Source organism: Pecten maximus, chromosome 7 (assembly GCF_902652985.1).
Source record: "Pecten maximus chromosome 7, xPecMax1.1, whole genome shotgun sequence".
NCBI lineage: Eukaryota > Metazoa > Mollusca > Bivalvia > Pectinida > Pectinidae > Pecten > Pecten maximus.
This window is the reverse complement of record NC_047021.1, coordinates 32,221,829-32,244,161: the sequence shown is the minus strand read 5'-3', so window position 1 is coordinate 32,244,161 and position 22,333 is coordinate 32,221,829. Positions and strand designations below refer to the sequence as shown.

General features: G+C 34.4%; 1 protein-coding gene across 1 annotated transcript in view; it reads left to right on the top strand.

Moving 5' to 3' along the window:
- LOC117330603 (protein Wnt-16-like) overlaps positions 1 to 19,150 on the top strand; it is a 51,199-nt gene extending 32,049 nt beyond the window's left edge. The window contains 2 exon segments of the mRNA XM_033889019.1: positions 15,419 to 15,616; positions 15,618 to 19,150. Coding sequence (XP_033744910.1) covers positions 15,419 to 15,616; positions 15,618 to 15,884 — 465 coding nt within the window. The 3' untranslated portion in view covers positions 15,885 to 19,150.
- The last annotated feature ends 3,183 nt before the right edge of the window (positions 19,151 to 22,333 follow it).

Sequence of the window (22,333 nt, the reverse complement as noted above, 5' to 3'; positions counted from 1 at the left end):
TTGAATATTACTGTCTACAAAATTCGAGATTTAAAACCACACAACACGTTCGTTATTGTAGATATCATACCAGCGAAACTGCATTCTTAACCGTACACGCTAACGTATATGTCCAGATAAAACAGGCTATTTTTTCCATTTTAAGACCACAGATACCGTATCGTGTCGAAAGTCTATATTTCGAAAGACTTGCGGTTAACTTTCTGATATTACTTTTACAACCAGATCAACATTCGAATTTATTTGATATCTAAATCAATTAACATTTCAAAATTTCCGTTGCTAGAGTTTTCAATTTTATTTCTTGATTATAACACTTGTTAAACACACTGCTTGGTAATTTTATTTAGTCGAGAATGCCGTTATTGGTACACCAAGTACATCACCACAAACCCGACATATTTACTACTGCTTACACAGTCTTACCAGAACGATTTGTGACAGATATTTGTTTTGTAGATATATTTTTCACTGAATGTTTTTATTATTGTCAAACGCTACGTCAAAACATGCCATTATAATGTCTTTCATATAGGACCATTACCTTTTTGACCTTCCATCAGTGACTGGCGATATTACCGCCCATTAAAAGTAGACTCGCGCTATTCTCCGCTTCACACCATTAGCGCTAATATATCGTCTATATTACAGATAATAATTTCTCCATCTAGACTTCATGTATACACGTGTGATTAAAGAAAGGCGATTGCTGTTTATAGTGAAAACATATAGGATCCAAAATTAATGTATTGCCACTATTAAGACGAACATTTGACAAGAAAATTATGAAACTATTTCGTTTTGATGGCAGCGGTGTGATCATTGCTAGACTCTTGTGGGGTTGTCTTGTGGGGTTGATCCGGTCAATCATCACATAGTTAACGCTACACCACACCTTTGAGAAGAAATTGTCAAAAAACGTTTTAATAAAGTGCAAGCAGTCCATGAATAATATGATCTTAAGTGTATGTACATCATTTTTATTTTCTCTATAAAAGTCACGCATCATTTAACAGGAAATATGTGTCTTATACACCGTGTGTATAAAGTTGATAGAACTTTGAGAGTTTTCTCACTCCCTTCTATATCCCTCCACCATGTGTAATGTTTTTATTCTTAATAGTGAAATTCATTAATGGAGGGAATCTATCACGCTAACAATCAACTGAGAAATGGCACAAACTCGTTTCTTAGCCGAACTCTGTTAGTGGAATCATGGCCGAGAAGATGCTTTCATTTACTAGTTTAACCATGAAATGGTAAAACGGTCGAATGACTTTGAATTGTCCTTGCGTTTCTTTCGTTTTCTTCACCGCGACGGTACTTTACCCAGCGGAAGAAAGCTCTTTAAATCCAAATGTCAGATGTATAAAGGAACTAGATTTATGAATTTCTGTCAACCAAATCGCAATGTTTAGTTTCCTATCACCATACGGATCCATGAATTCAGTCAAATTCTAACCGACATCTGAAATGAAAAGGCGTTATTTCAGCTTTCGCATGCTAAACACACAGGGAAAAACGTACAGTTAACGTACTAATTGTGGCCAAGCGCTATGTAGACGTAGTCGATAATTCGGCAATAAAGACGTTTTGGTGAAATTACATTTATAATGTAATATACAGGTGTGCACTTTGTAAAGGTAATCAGAATTCCACATAGTGAGCACATTGGCAATGAATGTTAGTGAAAATACCGAAGAAATGACTGGATGTTTACGGCGTTCCCCTGTTACAACACCCAACTTAAATGGTCCTTGCCATTTTCGACAACTTGATGATTCGGAAATTATTAAACCATTAAAGCCACCTGCCGCAATTTCACAGCTCTAAATCAATTAATTGGATTTTCTATAACCCACCATGTCTCGCACCAAAGACCACTATAATGACGTCGCGCTCCGAGAAGGATTACCGAGTCGGCGAGCCAAGTACACCCGCCGTCCAGACCTCCCCGTTATTAATATAAAGTTATAGTTCTCTCCGTAAAATTAATCCTAAGAGTTTATATATCATAAATGCGTACATAAATATTATGTTGGCATCTGGCAGGAAAAAAACATGCAAAATCCTGGATCTAATTTCCATCAATCTTTGGCTATTGAACTGGCTGTACATGAACGTAATTGCCACGTTTATGACAATACATTGTATTCTTCTCTCTCTTTACCTGTGCGAGTTACTGTAATCGACATCTACCTGTTTACTTACAACCAATAATCAACGGCCAAGCAGGTTCTATTGTCATGCTCAGGATACCATGGTGTTGATGTGTTAGCTAAGAACTATCGATTTATGTGATAGACGTTTAGGCTTCAACTGATTACTTGTGTAATCACACACAGGAAGTGTGATTTGTTGTAAATACTTCCAGTTTGAGATGTAGTGGTGATGTCTGACACGAGGACGGTAGTTATATCAACCCGTAAGAGTGTCAGATTTTGGATATTCGGATTTTGTTTTCCTTGTGTTTGGTAGTTGATTTGAACAATTTATCAGCTAGTGGTGTTCATCCTTATGAAACACGTTATCAGATGGTCATGGTTTATAAAACAACTAAAGAAAATAAAGGACAAATAGATCTATATTAACCTTAGTACTGAGTTATACAAGTTGCTCCACAGCATACTCGGATATCATCGGACGTTTCGAAGGAACCTCATTAGTTTAACTATTGTATAGGTTTCTTGTTTGTCTTTAGTGCAGATACTATGTATCAATCACGGAATAGAACAAATGTATTAAAACATGAAACATACAAGGTCAACGCACACGGTGAAAGTATACCACTGGATCTAGTAAACAAAGGTCAAGGTAAAAACCACAATGACAAACTATTTCACATACCACAATTTAGATGACATATGTCAATGTGTTAAGACAATTTATACTGGAGTTAGAACACAAGGGGAACAAACACAATAGCGACAATACACAGTCATTGACTCTACCACAGCGTGAACGTGCAAGAACAATGCACACCACAGCGTGAACGTGCAAGAACGATGCATACCACAGCGTCAACGTGCAAGAACAAAATATACCACAGCGTCAACGTGCAAGAACAAAATATACCACAGCGTCAACGTGCAAGAACAATGCATACCACAGCGTCAACGTGCAAGAACAATGCATACCACAGCGTCAACGTGCAAGAACAAAATATACCACAGCCTCAACGTGCAAGAACAATGCACACCACAGCGTCAACGTGCAAGAACAATGCATACCACAGCGTCAACGTGCAAGAACAAAATATACCACAGCGTCAACGTGCAAGAACAAAATATACCACAGCGTCAACGTGCAAGAACAATGCATACCACAGCGTCAACGTGGAACAAGACATAGCACAGCGTCAACGTGCAAGAACAATGCAGACCACATCGTCAACGTGCTAGAACAAAATATAGAACTGCGTCAAAACACAAAAACAAAATAAACCAAGGCGCCATCACAAAAGCACACAACAGCGTCAAAACACAAAGACAAGATACGTTACCACGTCCATACACCAGGACAAAGCGCAACGGCGTCAAAATCAAATGACAAAATATATCGCGACGTTATACAGACAGATGTAAGGTTAGTCCTGCCTAACTCCGGATACGAAACCATGTGGTGTTGAAGGGTAGGAGTGTTAGACTTGCATAGAATTATATATATGTAGATCCCTAAGAACCTAGGCAGAATACTCGGCTATCTGTTCTCATGCCAGTCAGATTTTATACATTTGTCAGCGGGCTCTAAGAAAAACATATTACCCCTAAAGTAATAAATACTTCCTATATTTAACATCAGAACCTTGTGCACAATGAGGAGAAGAGAATATATATTAAGTTAGTCCTATTAAATTGTGTAATATCTGGTTTACCTGATAACGAGGAGTTAGTCCTAATAAATGGTGTAATATCTGGTTTACCTGAGAACATGGAGTTAGTCCTTATAAATGGTGTAATATCTGGTTTCCATGAGAACAAGGAGTTAGTCCCATTAAATGGTGTAATATCTGGTTTACCTGAGAACTTTTTGTCCTCTATCGACCACAAGGATAAGACCGGCATTGATACATTGCATTGATTGCAGGAGGCGACTAAAAATGAGTCCCACTGAAAAATCAATGTTTTTCTTTTGTGTTTTAGACGAAGGGAAATTGACGATACCAAATATGAGCTGTTGCTATAATTTAGGATCCTAACATTTTTTTTTTCGTTCCTGGCTGTGATTTTCTGTTTTAAATTTATTTTCCTCTCCTGTTGACTCCAAAGTGCTCATACGTAACCATTGTTGTTGTGGGGAATCTAAACTCCCAACCAACCAACAAAAAAATTGCCGAGTAAAATGATATTAATCATCCCGGACTAAATAAATGAGGGGGTACATCTATGATATGATATTCGGATTAGAGGTGCATTAAATGTTTACCATTATTAACAACCTGGTTTATGATCTATTTCTGTTTTAATTGATGTATCATCAATACTTGCTGTCGTCTTTCGTCGATTTTAAGTTCTGATTCTGTCTGCTTTGGTAGTTTTGTGATATTTAACTCTGGTCTAACCCTATGTATTTACACAGCGAGGGATAATTACATGTCAATCAGAAATGATTGGACGTCAATTTTGCAACTTTGAACTTTACAGAGAACATTTCTGTAATCCAATCTTATCCAAATGAAAAAAACATATCAAAAGACAGCTATCATCACCTTTATCCTCTTCATTGACAGGTCATATGTCATTCTTTAAATATTTTTTGACAAATTTGCAACCGATAGCGTGAAGGTTTATAAGGAGCAATTACTCAATAGCGATCATAAATCAAAGGAAACTGCATATTACGCAAATCTTGATTTTGCTAACAACACTTCAAATGGTGATATACTGCATGCATTGACAACTTTAAACAAAATAACAAAAATGATATCTGAAATATTGATTTTTGTTTAAAGAAGATATAATGATTTAGAAGAACAATCAAATTGATATGTAACAAAGCGTTGTAACATTTTTTTATGGAAATTTTGATACTGAAAGTGTTAGAGTGATTTGAGTCTATTTTTGTAAAGCTAACAAATTAGCAAATGTTGTGGGTTTACTATTGGTGCATAATTACCAGGGTGCTGTGGGTTAAGTTAAACTCGTATTGTGTTTCTAGGTGTTTCGGAGTTGTGAAGCTATAATGTATTGATCATTTGAACTTATACCAGTACATCGCGGCAAAGCAAAGACAAAATATGACAGACAATTTCAAGCTAGATCCCTTATCGGGATGATATGTGTATTCATTGATAACCAGGGCGCTTTATCGATCAGTGTTTAAAGAATATTTAAAAATCTCAAATTTCCTTTGTATATGACATATCTATCATTTAAACAGTTCACGGAGTATGTTTGTTATGTTCATTCATAGTTCACTCTGTAAAACTTCACTCTACGTTTACTGCGAAAAAAGTCTTACTTAGTAACTTCAACTGTGGCAAATATATGATAATAACTTAACTTAAAGACAATTTAATCGGGATGCATTCTTTCTATAAAGTTGGGGGTTTCCAAACAGCTAACTCTGGGCATTGTAATGATAATCAGACAATCTTCAAAGGGAAGTAATTTAACTGGGTCAAAATTTCGCAAATCTAATATGGAAATATAATTAACAGTGCCTGAATTTCGAGTAATCTCTCTTGTTTCCCTTTAGTGGAATGCTGTTTGTAAATTGATTGTTTTTCGATTTGCGAATTGTGTTCTGTCCGGTTAAACTACGAGGATACAAACCTTAGCAACATATCATTATTGTAACATTGATACTTGTTTTAGTTGTTATTCATACCTAATAAGTAATTTGATATTAAATATCTGATATCAATTACCGAATTTCAAAAGTAAATTTCATTGACATTAACATTAAACTTTTACATAAGATAGTATGGTTGTATTTGTTTTTACTTGTATCGAGATCCCACCGAACAATAATGATATTGACCCATTAGTATAGTTGTACATTGTATGGAAGACCCCTACGAGGCACGCTACATGATTCCAGTTGACATTATTGACCTATTTCGTTTGTTTAACCACTTCGAGGCTGAATTCAAGTTAGTAGTCTCATTCATCGAATATTTCCCAAGGAAAATGGCATTCTTTATTTCTATTTTGACATATTTTTCAATCATAGGCTGGGGGCAAGATATGGGGTCGCAGGGATTATTTGCTCAACGATTTTGAAACTGATATCGCATTGTTTACAAGATAATTGATTGACGGGATAAATATCATGTATTCTTTAGTGTAATTTGTGATAGATTCACATTATTCAAATAAGTCGTCACAACAACAGATTCTAATCTTATGACACAGACATAGGTTGTATGTATCATCCGTAACTTAAAATGTGTCTTACCATTGTAATTAGCTAGTAAATCTTAATTGTACATAAATTATAATGCTCTTGATATTTATAGATTTAGCATAATGAATGGAAATTTCAATTAATTGAATACAAATACTTTATTTGAAAGTATAATTTTCAAAGGATGAAACGTTTTAGATTGGATGAATATTGGATTAATCCGTGCATAACTAATAGAAATTTAATTAATATAATAAATATTGATCTATTAAGAAGTTTCACAAATAAAAACGACGAAAAGAGATACACATTGTAATGCGGTGTAAGATTTGACTTAGTAAAGCGCTGTTCTCTGCTCCAGAATATATTCTAATTACAGCCTTGTTTTTACTCGTATGGATGCTTAGATTACTTAATGGCTTGTAATATTTCGCTAAATTTGCGTTCATTTAATGCATCGCGAAAATAAATACCCATCGAATAGTTATATACCCACAATTGTATATTTCAAGGCGGTGTTTCGGGATATTTAATACCCGCAAACTAGTTCCTACTTTGACAATCAAGAAATATTAGCCCCGCGTGAAAGTTCACTATGTTACAGTACATCATACATCTATATCTCCATCAAACTCATGTTTATTCATTTTTGCTATCTCTCAAGATCTCATTTAATGTCGATTTTGTGTCAGGGTTATTTTATCAGTGATATAGTGTTTTCCTATTTGATTTTAAATATGAGATTTACTTATTTATTGTCACGCTGAAATAGATTTAATTCAGCTATTTACTAATATTCATTAACAAATGCCATTACGAGAAAATGGAAGTCCCACTAATGGAAGGTAAATGTATAATTCAAGCCAAAAATGTTTGTGGTATTGAATAGTCAAGAATATGTTAAAATACCTTTAATGATGATTAAAGTAAGGTATTCATGAGGATATATCAGTAAAATATGTACTGACAATACTTTATGTGACCATAAATGTCATTCGGATAGATTTGTAGGGGGCGGGAAAGAATGATTTACGTCCCCGGGGGTCAGTGGAAGAAGTTCCTGACAGGATCATGGCATTGTGGGGGGCGGGGGTGTGTTAGCTTCGGCCATCGGAATTGTTATAAACCGTACCTGTCTGTTGGTGATCGATGGCTCCATATTGATTCTCCCTGTCCCATTCACGTCACGTAACCGACGCACAGGAATGCGGTAATGTTATTCATATAATGACGTCATCGATCATGACATTGGACTTTTCATATGTAAGTTAAAATTTAAAAAGCTGTTATTTTGATTGAAATTACCTACCTGATATTAATTCCCATGTCAGTGTTGATGTACTGTGTAATTAACAGGTATTTTGATCAATCATCTTGATACGTCATAAATGGTATGTAAGTGTAGGATGTGCACCGCAAAATCCAAGCATTCACAAATTCAAACGATGACAACACGTTTTTGGCGATAAAAAGAAAAACTTCATTTCATGTCCTGAAATGTGTTGGCTTGATGAACGTCAAATATTTTAATCATTCATAATGGCTTAACTTATTCCAGTTGGCTAAAAATACACACCAGTGATTGAAAATTGTATAATTCAGCTGAAGTCTTATTTAAGATCGAACACTGTCACCTGTTCTCATTGTATGATTCAATCGTTACTTTCATTTGGATTCTTAGATTGAATCCTGTCAGAAAGACAAGAACCAAAGCTGTACCATACTATTAACTTTCATTTGGACCTCCCAAATTCATTATTTGATATTCTGCTATCCGAACCACAATTTGATGGACATAAGATAAATAAAAGTATGATATTTATAAAAAAAAAACATACGAGTTAAGACGATCTTTACAAATTAAACCTTTGAAAGGCCTTTACGCCTTCCCGACACTACCGTCGTGCATTAAAATAGCTTACTCTTGTCACCACAAAAGGGGTTTTTATTTAGGGTGAGTGCTCCTGTGCCTTTGGGTAGGTTTAATATGGCGACCAATGGTGAAAATGGGGGATTTATTGGGGTCTTAACAGCGGGAGCGGGAACTTGTATCTTCACGATCAAATATCTCCTAAACCATTATTCAAAAGTACATTTTTATCGTAAATTACAAAACCCGAATTTCTAAAAACCTTGAATGTTGTTGCTTTTTTTCTTGTGAGCTTCATCTATATCCTTGCTTGTAGGTGTGTTTCTACGTCTATTTATCCGTCGTTCCTATCTGATATGTCAAAAAACAAAACTTCATTAGTTGTGTCCATATTCTTATATAGAATATCGAATCGTGGTATTATTTAGTATAGATGTCGATACTGGATTATTTGTGATTTAGAATAGATTAAAGGTAATGTAGCCAGCATTATACATTATAGATCAAACTGAGAATCAAGTGACCGAAATTAAAAAAGGAGTGACAAAAATGAACCCTAAACTTTTTAAATGAGGACGTCCTATCATATATTACATTGATTTAAAAAGCATGTGTTTATGTCTATTTTGAGTCGGGGATATTTTCATAATATTTAGAATTGAAATAGAAATGCATGACTCGGTATTTATATAGCATATCTTTGATAGTGTACAAAAAATTAACAAACTATTGTCTAGTGCATTTACAACCGGAGCAACTCAAATATTTATATAATCATGTCCAATCGATATATGATGTTCTCAAAAAGAAAACTTCAACTTATATGTAGCATTTCAATAATATTTTCGAGGTAAATTGACGAACGAAAGTCGATTCAATTTTAGATATATATTTTATTGCTTTAATATGAATATACACGTGTAATTAAAATTTGAATTTACCTACGTGGTAGCTTTTAATTATTGATAGATATATATGTATTCTGTTGGCTCATTAGCCTAGATATTTATGCATAATTAAAATCTATGATTTAATTAATATTTAAATTGAATTGATTAATCACTTATGAATAACTATATCCAGGTTTTATTGTTCGTCATGTTTTCATTAAACAAGGAATGATTGATAAACGGTCCCTTTACAAAAATACAAAATACTGACTTCAGAAAAAAGATGTATAAGCCTTTTTGTAAAAGCGGACTTAAATCTTTACCGTAAGTCATTACCTTTTTCCCGCTCCTTTAGATTACCCGCGCGCAAAAAAAAAATTGTTTCAGTAATTAAATTCTACAGTTAGCCCGCTCCGGTATATTGGCCGCGGGTTATCTGCTACGTACGTAATGATTTTATATATACGAAATGTATTAATTTGATGTTTGTTTGAAAATTGAAACGGTTACTAAATATCATGAAGAGAAAGAAGCAACAACAAACACAAGAACAAATTGGACGAGGAATTAATCAAATACCATTTATTTTTTCATCATTTCCCTATTTCTGTTAAAAAGATTTATTCTTATCGTTAAAGTACCTAAATCATCTTAAATGCATGCTTAGACAACTCCTGACAGATGTTATGTGAATGCAATAGGCTTTAAAGGGTATACGAATACACAGTGTCGACAGCTTCGCGATGCAACTGCACATCTGATAGCAATACCGTTTTATGTACAAATTTATTTATTATACACTGCAAACCTATAGCCATCAAGTTGAGGCAGGGCATTAAAAAGATCAGTGTATGCGATGCACTAGCTCTACTTCTTTTTTTTTTTAAAGTTTGAGAAATTGTGTCCAGAATCCGCTTGCATATCAGAAAAGTAATGTTATCAACCGTTTATATCAAATTATGAATGGAACCTTTTAGATATTAAGATGCTTGGGAGTACATTAATTTTCTATACCCCTGCGAGTTTATAGCTTAATTCAGCATAACATCCTGCAGATTACTGTTGTAAGACTATTAACCAAAACCCAGGAATTATCCATTTACCTATATAACGGAAACATAAAATTGCCTTGCAGAATTTAATACATTTTAACGATAATTGTTAGAGAGATTGTCTTATCCTCTATACACTAACAATAAGATAGATCTTAAAGTGCGCCGTGTACTCATCTTTCTCTAAAGAACATTTGTCAAGAAATTGACAGGACACGTAGTATAGTTACAGACGGAAACGATATCCGGACCGGAACCGATCTTGTCAGTTTTCATCAAGTCAATCAAGCATGTTATGCATGTCACGCAAAAAATTTGATAAAATTAGATCTTAATGTATTTTTCTGAAGTGTAGTATTATTGTAAGATATTTGATGACGGGTAATCTATTAGTCTAAGCTCGTTTTAATATAGAAATATATCCGGACAAATTGTGCCGTATCCCGAATAAATGTAAATGTTACTATTCAGGTTTCCTATTTATTTAATAATTGTTTTTATCACGAGCGATCTTTTATCATTCACTGTTTGGCAGATTTCATGTGTTAAACACTAGAATTACCATATCATGATTTAATTTGAGTTTCTGGAATAAACGAGGCAGTTTGAATTATTTCTGGCACATACTGGATCATGTGCATTCGGTATTTAACGAAATGTAGGCAAGTTTAACGCGTCATGTTATAACTGATCATCGACAGGAAAGTACGTGAAATTATATCATGGAGCGAGTAACTGCCCATTCCGAATTTAGATCTGCATCTTAATTAGATTCTGCACAATCTTTTTTTTTTTTATCATTTTCATCATCAACTCCTGGAATCTATTTCTGGTATAGCACTCTATTTTTCCTAATGAACAAATCATCCACAAGGTATGTTCATTTCAGATACAAGATAAGTTTTATTTTCCGACATAGCGATTTATAACATTAGGAACAACAGTCATTTCTTATCGAGAATGATATGTAATATAATGAGGCGTACCATACAAGTAACAAATACCGCAGTCAAAACAATAGGATTATTTAGGATTACTGAATTGATTTTATTATTACAACAATCATTTATAATAGATATTTTAGTCTGGAATATCCATAAAATAGAAACAATCAAATATGGACTTGTATACCTTAAATTCAATGATTCATGGGTATATTATACAGATATTATATTTGCCTTTACCAGTTAACGGACACACAGTACATGTACATGGATATCCAGTGTACATAACAATAGCGAACAGTGTGGAGAGAATCAACCAGTCTGAATCTGATGTCGTTATGAGTATTCTAAAATATTTCCACATTAAAAAAAAAAGGAAAGTATGAACCACATTAGCTGTATAATCGCAATTATCTTGTGTTTGATACGTTTTTTTCATGTAATTAATGTGCATTACCGTCATTCGGTGATTACGTAATGAAAATCATTTGGCGTAATGCCAAGATTCTGTATTTCGGGATCTCTCTGCGACGTATTCGTGACACATGGACCGTTCGGTGGATTTTTTTTATGTAAGAAAGAAAATCTTTTTTTTTTTTTTTTTTGTTACATAATTATATCATAGTACTATTAAATATCCTGTAAATGAAATGCACTCATTATCAATAGTGAAAAGTGGACATATTTGTGATATATTCGTTTAAGCTTAGATGCGAATATACATATCCCCATTAATATTTGTTTTGAAATAATCATTATGGTAATTAAAAGCAACGATAAAAACAGGCTGATTTTGGCTCATTTTTTATTTGCGATATGGCGTAGGCACAACCAAGAGCAATAGCGGTATGAATGTTCAGCTTAAAGTGCACACTGTTTTGTATATTTGTGTAACCTCTTCCCCCAAACGGATGACCTTCCTGCTGGCCTGGCACCAACTGTTAGAGGCTTTCGTCTGCTGCATAAATATAATTGCAAATGAAACACAAGGTGTGTTTTCTTTGCAATGAGTATGTGGCATCTTAATAGCTTCAGGATGAACCTTATTATTACTGAAACCGAAGGGAGTAAATCATTTGTAGGTAAAAAAGAACAATTTGGTTTATGCTGATGATTATAAAATGCAATTGGTTTTACTATGAATTAAATAAATGCGAGCAGCAATGCACATTAAATTAAGAAGCCTCCCCTGCACGGCACCTGGTCCGTAGAGATGAGATGTTAGATACAGGATTAACTGCTACATCTCGGGACAACGTGAGTTGGAACTGTTTACATCTAAATAGATTCCTCATCGGCTAATGACTCTTGCTGAAAATATTTGCAATATGGAATAACTATAGACAAATAAATGGCCGAATTTTGTTACCACATGGTGCAGCGAACGTGACAATAGCATGATGGTTTAAACATCAATTTCGAGCTCTTAAATGACAAAGGCCCTGTTTCTGCAGGTGGTTTGATACGGTCACGTATTTGTGTACCATGAGGTAATTATTGTCAGCAGGAGATCTAATACAGGATAACGTAACGGCAGAAAACAACGACTTAATGAAGACATATATTACTCAAAAAGTATCTGCGCTAGCAAAAATGGAAGATATGGACTAATAAAGCAGCGTCTATCGTTTTGTGATTAGAATCAAAAGCAACGGTAAGAAATAGGCTTTGATTTTGTGAAGAATGTCGATGGCAAATTAAACTGTTTGGGAATTTAAAAGAATATGAGAGCTCATTCACGTTAGAACATTTGTGAGTTTTGTTCTTCAAGCACAATTAAGGGGCATGCAACTGTTATCCGTTAAAACCCTTTTGTAAATCGAAGAGAATAATGATTCGCGTAAATGAAAAGATTGATAGTAACTGCAAATCCTAGTGAAGAAGTAATCGTGAGCTTGTAACTAGAGGACTATCAGTCCCCAAGGTTAACAGTAAAATTGTAACCAGAGCACTATCAGTCCCCAAGGTTAACAGTAACATTGTAACTAGAGGACTATTGGTCCCAAGGTTAACAGTAACATTGTAACTAGGGCACTATCAGTCCCCAAGGTTAACAGTAACATTGTAACTAGAGCACTATCAGTCCCCAAGGTTAAATATAATCTTGTAGGTAGGGGGATATTGTTCCCCAAGGTTAACAGTAACATTGTAATTAGAGGACTATTGGTCCCAAGGTTAACAGTAACATTGTAATTAGAGGACTATCAGTCCCCAAGGTTAACAGTAACATTGTAACTAGAGGACTATCAGTCCCCAAGGTTAACAGTAACATTGTAATTAGAGGACTATTGGTCCCAAGGTTAACAGTAACATTGTAATTAGAGGACTATCAGTCCCCAAGGTTAACAGTAACATTGTAATTAGAGGACTATTGGTCCCAAGGTTAACAGTAACATTGTAATTAGAGGACTATCAGTCCCCAAGGTTAACAGTAACATTGTAATTAGAGGACTATTGGTCCCAAGGTTAACAGTAACATTGTAATTAGAGGACTATTTGTCCCCAAGGTTAACAGTAACATTGTAATTAGAGGACTATTTGTCCCCAAGGTTAACAGTACCATTATAGTTAGAAGACTATTGGTCCCCAAGGTTAACAGTAACATTGTAATTAGAGGACTATTTGTCCCCAAGGTTAACAGTAACATTGTAATTAGAGGACTATTGGTCCCCAAGGTTAACAGTAACATTGTAATTAGAGGACTATTGGTCCCCAAGGTTAACAGTAACATTATAGTTAGAGGACTATTGGTCCCCAAGGTTAACAGTAACATTGTAATTAGAGGACTATTTGTCCCCAAGGTTGACCGTAACTATGTAACCGAAAAATATTAGTCCCCAAGGATGACCGCATTTTGAAACTTCTGGACTATCGGTCCCAAAGGTTGACCATAACCTTTGAAGGTAGTTGACTATTGGTCACCAAGGTTAATTGTTACCTTGTAACGAGAAGACTATTGGTTCCCAAGGTTGATCGCAACCTTGTTACTAGAGGAATATCGGTCCCCAGGTTAACCGTAACCTTGTAGGTAGAGAACTATCGGTCCCCCAGGGTGACCGTAACCATGTAACCTGAGGACTATTGGTCCCCCAGGTTGGCTGTTACTTTGTACCTGAGGACGATTGGTCCCCAAAGTAAACCGTAACCTTATAACTGGGGACAACTTATCCCCAAGGTTAACCATGACCTTATAACTGAGGTATATAGGTCCCCAAGGTTGACATTAATCTTGTTACTGGAAAACTATAATTTCCCTAGGGACTTTGTAGCTTGAGAAATTTCGGTCCCCGAAATCCGAAATTAGCCTTAAAATGAATTTTAAATGTTGTGACAGTTTGAACCACTGAAGAATCTTGAATTGACAAAGTGTTGTATATCTACCTTCTGTCGATTTATTGATATTAACAAAAAAAAAACAACAACAAAAAACCGCTTTCATGTTTTAGACAAAAACTTCCTAACATGAAACCTTTAATAGCAATTTCATACTTTTCATGAAAGCGTGTAAGTCTATTATATAAATGCATAGAAAGAGTACTTATAGTTCGAGATTAAATAAAAACAACTAAAATGCGGTTTATTTAAAACTATTTCCCTAACGACATTAGCAAGATTCTATCAGCTGGTCGAGGTGGTAATGACCTTATTCTTGAGCTTATATCGTTAGTTCTGCCTTAATTTACTTACTTATCTATAATCAATCTAAGGCTGTCATAGTATTACGGTTTCCGCTGTACGATGCATTATCTTCCGTAACTCTCCGTGAAAGGATTGCTTGCTAACTTGTAACACGCAATCTTTTTGTGCTGATGGCTTTGGGAATCTCTTGGGATCTTCAGGAAATTCGGGATTAATTGTCTGAAATTAAATCTTTCGTCACTTCATTTAAACCTATCCACTCTAGATAAGTTAAATACAGTTTGCAGATAATATTTTAAATGAACTTGTATTATATACGGTATAAGGTTTTGTTTTTGTCGTTACCGTTTTCAGAAGAGTATCAATGATTTGTGCTATTGGTTTTTTTTTTTCAATTGTTAAAACTGTGTTTCCTCTAAAGTTGAATAAAACCGTTTTCTATGAAGTTCTTGGTCCAAATGTTATCTTTGTAATATTTCAGCCTGTTTACATAAAAAAGAAGATATTGTTGAATTCCTCGTTCCGGGAAATATTCTATTTCGTAAGGTCTGCATAAGCACGCCTTATCTTACATCTGATTTGGTGTAAAGACGTATGGTAGGGACATGGATGTAAATTGATGTTAAAGTTTTGATGAACGATATATAACCATATATCATTATTTATATATTCCAGGTCATACAGGGGTCAATGAAACTTCGGTGTCGTTGTCACGGTGTGTCTGGATCATGCGCAGTGCAGACATGTTGGAAAAGTCTACCGGACTTCCAGCAGATTGGCGAAAAACTGAAAACGAAATATGAATGGTCAGTAAGAATTGCAAGAAGAGCACGAAACAGACTTCGACGTCGGGACAAGACCAAACGGAAACGTTCCAGTCGAGGCTGACAATCTAGTATACGTCCACCGGTCCCCGAACTACTGTCGACCGAACCCTAAAAAGGGCATTCTGGGAACACGGGGTCGTTTGTGCAACAAGACAGTGAGTGGTCCAGAAAGCTGTGACCTACTTTGTTGTGGGAGGGGCTATAATACTCAAGTGCTGAGGCACGTGGAGCGCTGTCACTGTAAATTTATATGGTGTTGTGACGTACAGTGTAAAAAATGTGAAACGCTCATTGACAAATACACATGTAAATGATATTGACATGTGAAGGTGAGGGACACTTGTTAAAAATGTGATTCAGGGCCCAATAAGTACTTACCATGTCTTTTACGACACCACAAAGGATTTGCTGTCATTTGTGAAAACGACAAAACACGCGGACATATTCAGTAATATACGTGTAGTGAAAACAGCAACAACCAACGTCAACCGGATATGTTTCAGCGGATTTAATGCCATGAAGATTAAAATAACATGCTCACCAACTTGTTGCCGTCGATGGATAATTTGATATATTGAGAAAAATGTAAAAATTTGTTTTACTTTGTAATTTAATCTAGAATGTAGCGTCTCAATTAGGGCAATGATTGTGTTGATCATGAAGGTTTTTTTATTCGTTGGTTATTTACAATTTATATAGTTTGTATTTTTTCTCAATGACCACTATCGAAATATCACATGGAACCATCAGTACATAGGCACTGTGCACGTGAGCTCGTGACTGCACGCAATCTGTCAGGAGATCAAGGGAATATATTGTGTTTTATCTCTACTGATGACGCGACATTCTCATTAAGGATGCATGCCACCGTTGCAAATCTATACTCTCGTGATTTTTGCAGAAGTTATCTCCCTTATTTTAAAACATTTGTAAGCATTAACGTATAATGCATAATTACGAGTGGTATAATCAATAATAAACATTGGTTTGTTTTGCACCTGTCATCAATTTAACGAAGATTATCATTCACTAATATTTCGTAGGATTCATTTGTATAAATTGTTTCAACATCCATGGATACATTTCTAAGTTAGAATGTTGTCATCAGTTATTTGTTTACATTTATTTGATGAAAAAAAAAATGAAAAAAGTAAGATTGTTCAAGACTTTGCTGATTGGAATTAATGTTAATTCTGTAAGTAGAAAACATCTTTGAACGAAACCTATTTTGTCCTTCTGCGGCAAAATGTCAATACAAGTTCTTATAATTCACTTTTGAAAAAAAAAGAAAGAGACGTTTTATACGAGCTTCTTCCAATTTAGATTAAGTCGATCCTCCAATTTAATTAATTATATGCCGAGCATTGCAATTATCAAAGTAAATCTAATTAATGTTTATTCAATTTGAAATATGTTGTTGATTGTGGTGTAGTCATGAAAGCTCTAAACAAACAAGCGTTTGCTTTATTACTTTGGAGAAACAATTATCGCGTTTTACTGCTGTATCTATGTCAAGCTGAGACCTTATTGAAAGGACTGGGTATCGGGTGTAACAGACTCATGTCTATCCTTCAGGAGTTTGTTTGTGTCCAGGGAGATACTTGTCTGATCAAATCAAACTAAACCACAAATAGTCTTTACGAGATCCACTTCATTTTCATCTCAAACAACTGTTTTTATCATACAGATAAAGGATATTATACCCCTGTAATTGACTTGGAATCTACGCTCTGCAAGCGGAGAGCAATTAACATGTGTAACGCTACCAGTTTTATTTGGCATCGGCATTACACATAGCAAGTTGTGATCAAAGACAGCGAGTAATGACTTCTCCAGTTATTATAACATAAAGCCGGGGAATCTCTCTCCGGCTCACAACAGTTGTTTAGACACTGCCTTTGAAACGCGTTTAGCCCTAGTAAACCTACATGGTTTATGTCTTCGGAGAATCTTTCTGTATTATCCGTTCTAGTCAATTGGAAAACCGACGGGCGAGAAAACGAACTTAGCTGAATTGCATTTTTCCAGTTGTAAAGTTTTACTTTTGAAATTATATATCTATATAATGTATACAAACAGACTGAGAAAAAATTACCTTTTTTTCTTGTTGCAATGTACCAATTATGCATTCGAATTGGAGTGGATGGGCGTCCGACTAACCGGCAGCATATTCCCTAGCGACAGCTAACGGACACCAGTCGTTAATAACGGAACTTCTCGCGCAAGCAAATTCACACCACTTGTATTAATCCCAGAGGAAAGCCAACGACACTGTTATCTCTGTAAATCGAGGTCCCAGTCAGTCCTACAGATTATTCAGAAGTTTCAGGAAATTACCAAGATTACGCGTGGTGCTATAAAGAAGAGATACATGAGATTTGAGTAATGGTAAATAAGATATATTAATGACGTTTATGTTACTTTTATCCAATGGAGAATGTTTATACATAAGTTGATTATGTAAAAAAGATATAAACAGATGTTTATGGATTTAATTGATAGTTCTTGTAAATATAAAAACTAAAGATATCTAGAAAAAAACTTAAAAATACATATATTAGCACATCACGATGTGTAAACAAATCTTATGTCAAAGGTTTAATATAAAAATAAAACCAGAGGAAAATTTAAAGAAAAAAAGTTTTTGAAAAGTATAGATTTAAGAAAATCATGATCAAAGTATGTAATTTACTTCACTACCACGAAATCCTTTAAATGTTATTGGTCAGAAAACGCATATATCTATTCAACTCACCATATTATCTAGTATCCATGTATGTTATACCCCAACCGATTCGTTCGACAAACTTATTAAAAAGCACATTTAAATGGTTTATTTGTAATGCTCTGGAAATCATATATCACCAACGCCAATAAAATCGGTTGTAATCCCGTAATTTGAATTAAATACTTCAAAAAGCACATTTTGGTGAGGCTAAAATTTCGTGGGTTTTCATGGACAGTATGGATAGATAAAACCACCGAAATATGATTTAAACCATCTGATCAGGGCTTCGTTACTATTTTATGCTGAACATAGCAGCATGGTGACCAAGTCATGGGCAGATGATTATTATCAGATTGGAAATCATTTAATATTAAAAATTCATTTTGAAATTTCTACAGTTTGTGGAGAGTTTGCTGATGAAGACTACCCATGAAATCGACGAATATTAATACCCCCACGAAATTTATTATTTTACAATAAAACATAATACGCATTGTACATTTCTATTGTTAAGAATTCTTCTTAAACTCCCGTTCATGTGCCCTTAATCACAAATTTGCTACTATAGCCTATACTGTGTTGTCCCGTTGTAAAATTAGGTTGTAATTTTATTCATTGAATTTTAATGTTATGAACTTTTCATCTTACATTGTAAATATATACACAAGTTAAATGTAGATGTACAGAAAGTATTTTTTTCATTATTTTGTTGTCATCATTTCGATATTAACAGTATGTGTATGTACGTTTCACGACTAGTTGTATATTTATACTTGCAATACTATCTAAAAAGAATCTATTGTACGTGTTGTATTTGTAAATGAATGTCAAAATATAATTTATATCAAAAAAGTGTCAGTGTTATGGTTTACATGTTGTGTTGCTATGGTAACAATCTACATTATATACATATGTTGCTTTACAATCTCTCGTGCACACATCTATGTCTCTTGTTTTTCTGACGATAAATGGATAATACATACAAAAGAATTAACAGAGGACTGACATTCAACTAATGGATATTTTGATATCTCTATTACGGAAAATAAAAAGTCAGAAACAAGTTCCACAAAAAGTTAGACAAATGTTATTAATGATTCTCCAAAGGTGAGCATGACAAACTTATAAAAGGATAAGTAGACAAATATGTCAGAATATAAGTAAATGATAAATCAAGAGTTGTCAACATGGAATTCATAGTATATATCAAAGTAAATACGACGATATTAAAAAACAAGTCGATATGGATTAAAGTAGACGATTATGAAAAAAGCATAGTGTAAACTGGCGGTATTTAAATTGTTATGGTTATGTGGAGCATTGTTTACAAAACGTGCTGACGTTGCAATACTAATTGTAGGCGAACTATTAAAATATTTGACCACAAGAAGTGAATCATAATTCAGTGTTATTTCAATAGATATATCAATACATGATACAGATAACCTGGTAATCTCGTTCAATGTTAAAAAACACAGACACAGACACGAGCACGGCGAAAGAGAGACTAGTCCATACGAAATCAACACTCACAAACACGAGAGCTGACGAGACACCACATAAAAAATGACCATTTTCCTGAACAAGTACAACAGCAACCACGGATGCAATGCTACAAATATGGATAGCTATCGAAGAGGCAACTGTCAACGTATTTCAAAATACTATGTTCATTTGACAAAAGACAATAACGACGTCAGTTTCACGATCGGCGTAAACACTAAAACAATTAACTATACGGTAAAGTCATCAATTAAAAAATGTGCAACACTGATCAGACGTTCAAAAGCACTTTACATGAATCACGTTTACAGGGATAAATCTTTACTGTTACATACGTATACCGGAGTGAGGTAACAACATTCGTCAGGTGTGATTGAACCAGGAACTCCTTGGACACTAGATCTGGCTTAATGTCTGTTAATTTCATCTTTATTTTAGCTCGTGCTCAACTAAAAGACACATATATGATACTATACTAACGACTGTTTATGTTTTGGTTATGTTCAAAAAGGGTAGAAATGCTCAAAGGTCATGCAAGACTGAATACTACACTACACAGACGGAAGCCATGAATAATAGACTGAAAATATTTCCCCTACCATACCTTACTGAAGCAAAGACGGACCATCTGATAACTCGGACCTTAAGGACCTCCGTACGTACTACCAATCCTTGAGAACCATATAACCACCAAAAGGATACGTTAATCCATTGGACATTTTCAACCCTACATGGACACGCTTCATACCTTTTGAAGTATCAAAGTTCTCACTACTAACACCGTGTAAAAATCCATACAGATATGATACATCAGGTACATTTGATTTAAGTTTGATGTACGAGGACATGGGACAAATAGAATGCTATAAGCACGTAACACAATAGCTCTACACAATCTCCATAAATCAAACAGCTGATGGTCTAGCAATTAATATTTTCTCTTCCTGACAATGGTTTCCAATTTGGTACAAGTTTTGCATTACAGTTGTTTCCCTCTGGGATGGATTTGTTAAAACCAGTGCGATATTTCTCTCTCCTGTTATCAAACTCAGTGATATCATCAAAGAAGGTCCGTTTATTTTCCAATAAGGCGCATTTGTTCAAACATTAATCAAATCCAAATTCAGATATTATTTAAGAAAACCAGTTGCCGCCCTAGGTTTTAAAGCCTATTCAATTATCATACGGCGTTATGGCTCGTTTCTATCTACTTAGCATCAAACTCGTGTTATATTCAATCCTTGACTTAGACATTGATTAGCATGTCACACACAAGCTTAACGGTCCAATAGTTTTAAGGATAAATGTGACGTAAGTCTCACGTAAATTGATTTACCTTTCTATCTACCTCCCATGCTTTTGACGTTTTCATATCACAGTTGGTATCAACCGCATGATCATGTTACACCATTCTCCAATGATGATAGTTGTTTGACAAACTGTAGCCATAATATTTGTTTTTGTTTTCATAGAATGTGAAACGTGAAATTTGCTCAATGTATTCATATTTTAATGAATATGTTTATGGTAATTTCTGGTGGGTATCTATTTATAGGTTAATGGTGATACCCTGATGGATATTTATTTATAGGTTAATGGTGAAATCCTGATGGGTATCTATTTATAGGTTAATGGTGATATCCTGATGGGTATCTATTTATAGGTTAATGGTGATATCCTGATGGGTATCTATTTATAGGTTAATGGTGATATCCTGATGGATATCTATTTATAGGTTAATGGTGATATCCTGATGGATATTTATTTATAGGTTAATGGTGATATCCTGATGGATATCTATTTTAAGGACAGTGGTATCTTTGCAACAGTGATACTTTGAGGAATCTATTAATAGAAAAGTGGTGACTTCTTGAAATTATCTATGGTAAGTTGATGAAGAAATCTATTTGATGGCAAAGTGGTAGTTTCTTGAAAGTATCGATATATAAAATATTTATGAATTTGCAAGGACACTTTTAGTTGATCCTTTTCACGTACAAATCCAAAACGGGAAAACTGAAAGCAATATATTTACATTAATTCAAAACCCTGTTAAGATGTTTCTGCCTAAAGTTTATGTGTCCGCTTGCTTCTTTATCTACTGACAAAACGCTACTTACAGAAAATTTCATAATGAAAGTGTTAAAATATTTTCTTATCTCACAAATTTTTATTTTGACAAAATTGCACATTCATCTTATTAAGTCTTAAAATAAGACTTGATTTTGAAGCTTAATATACCTCTATAAATTAACTAAAATTAACATATCTCGATCAATTTAATAAAAATTAGCATAACTCTGAAAACTATGCAAGAATGATTTCCCCGGTACATGTGTATCTAGCATACGTCAGTTATTTATATAAATCGATTAATATACAGGTTAAAAACAACTGGCAAAGTAGCATGTTTTGGAAAATCATTTCAGTCCAGTAGACTTTGATATTTCTCTTCATTAACCTTTCTGGTCAGCTTTATAAGTTTATTTAAGTTTTTGCTAGATATAATGTGCCTAGGCTTGACTTTTTAAC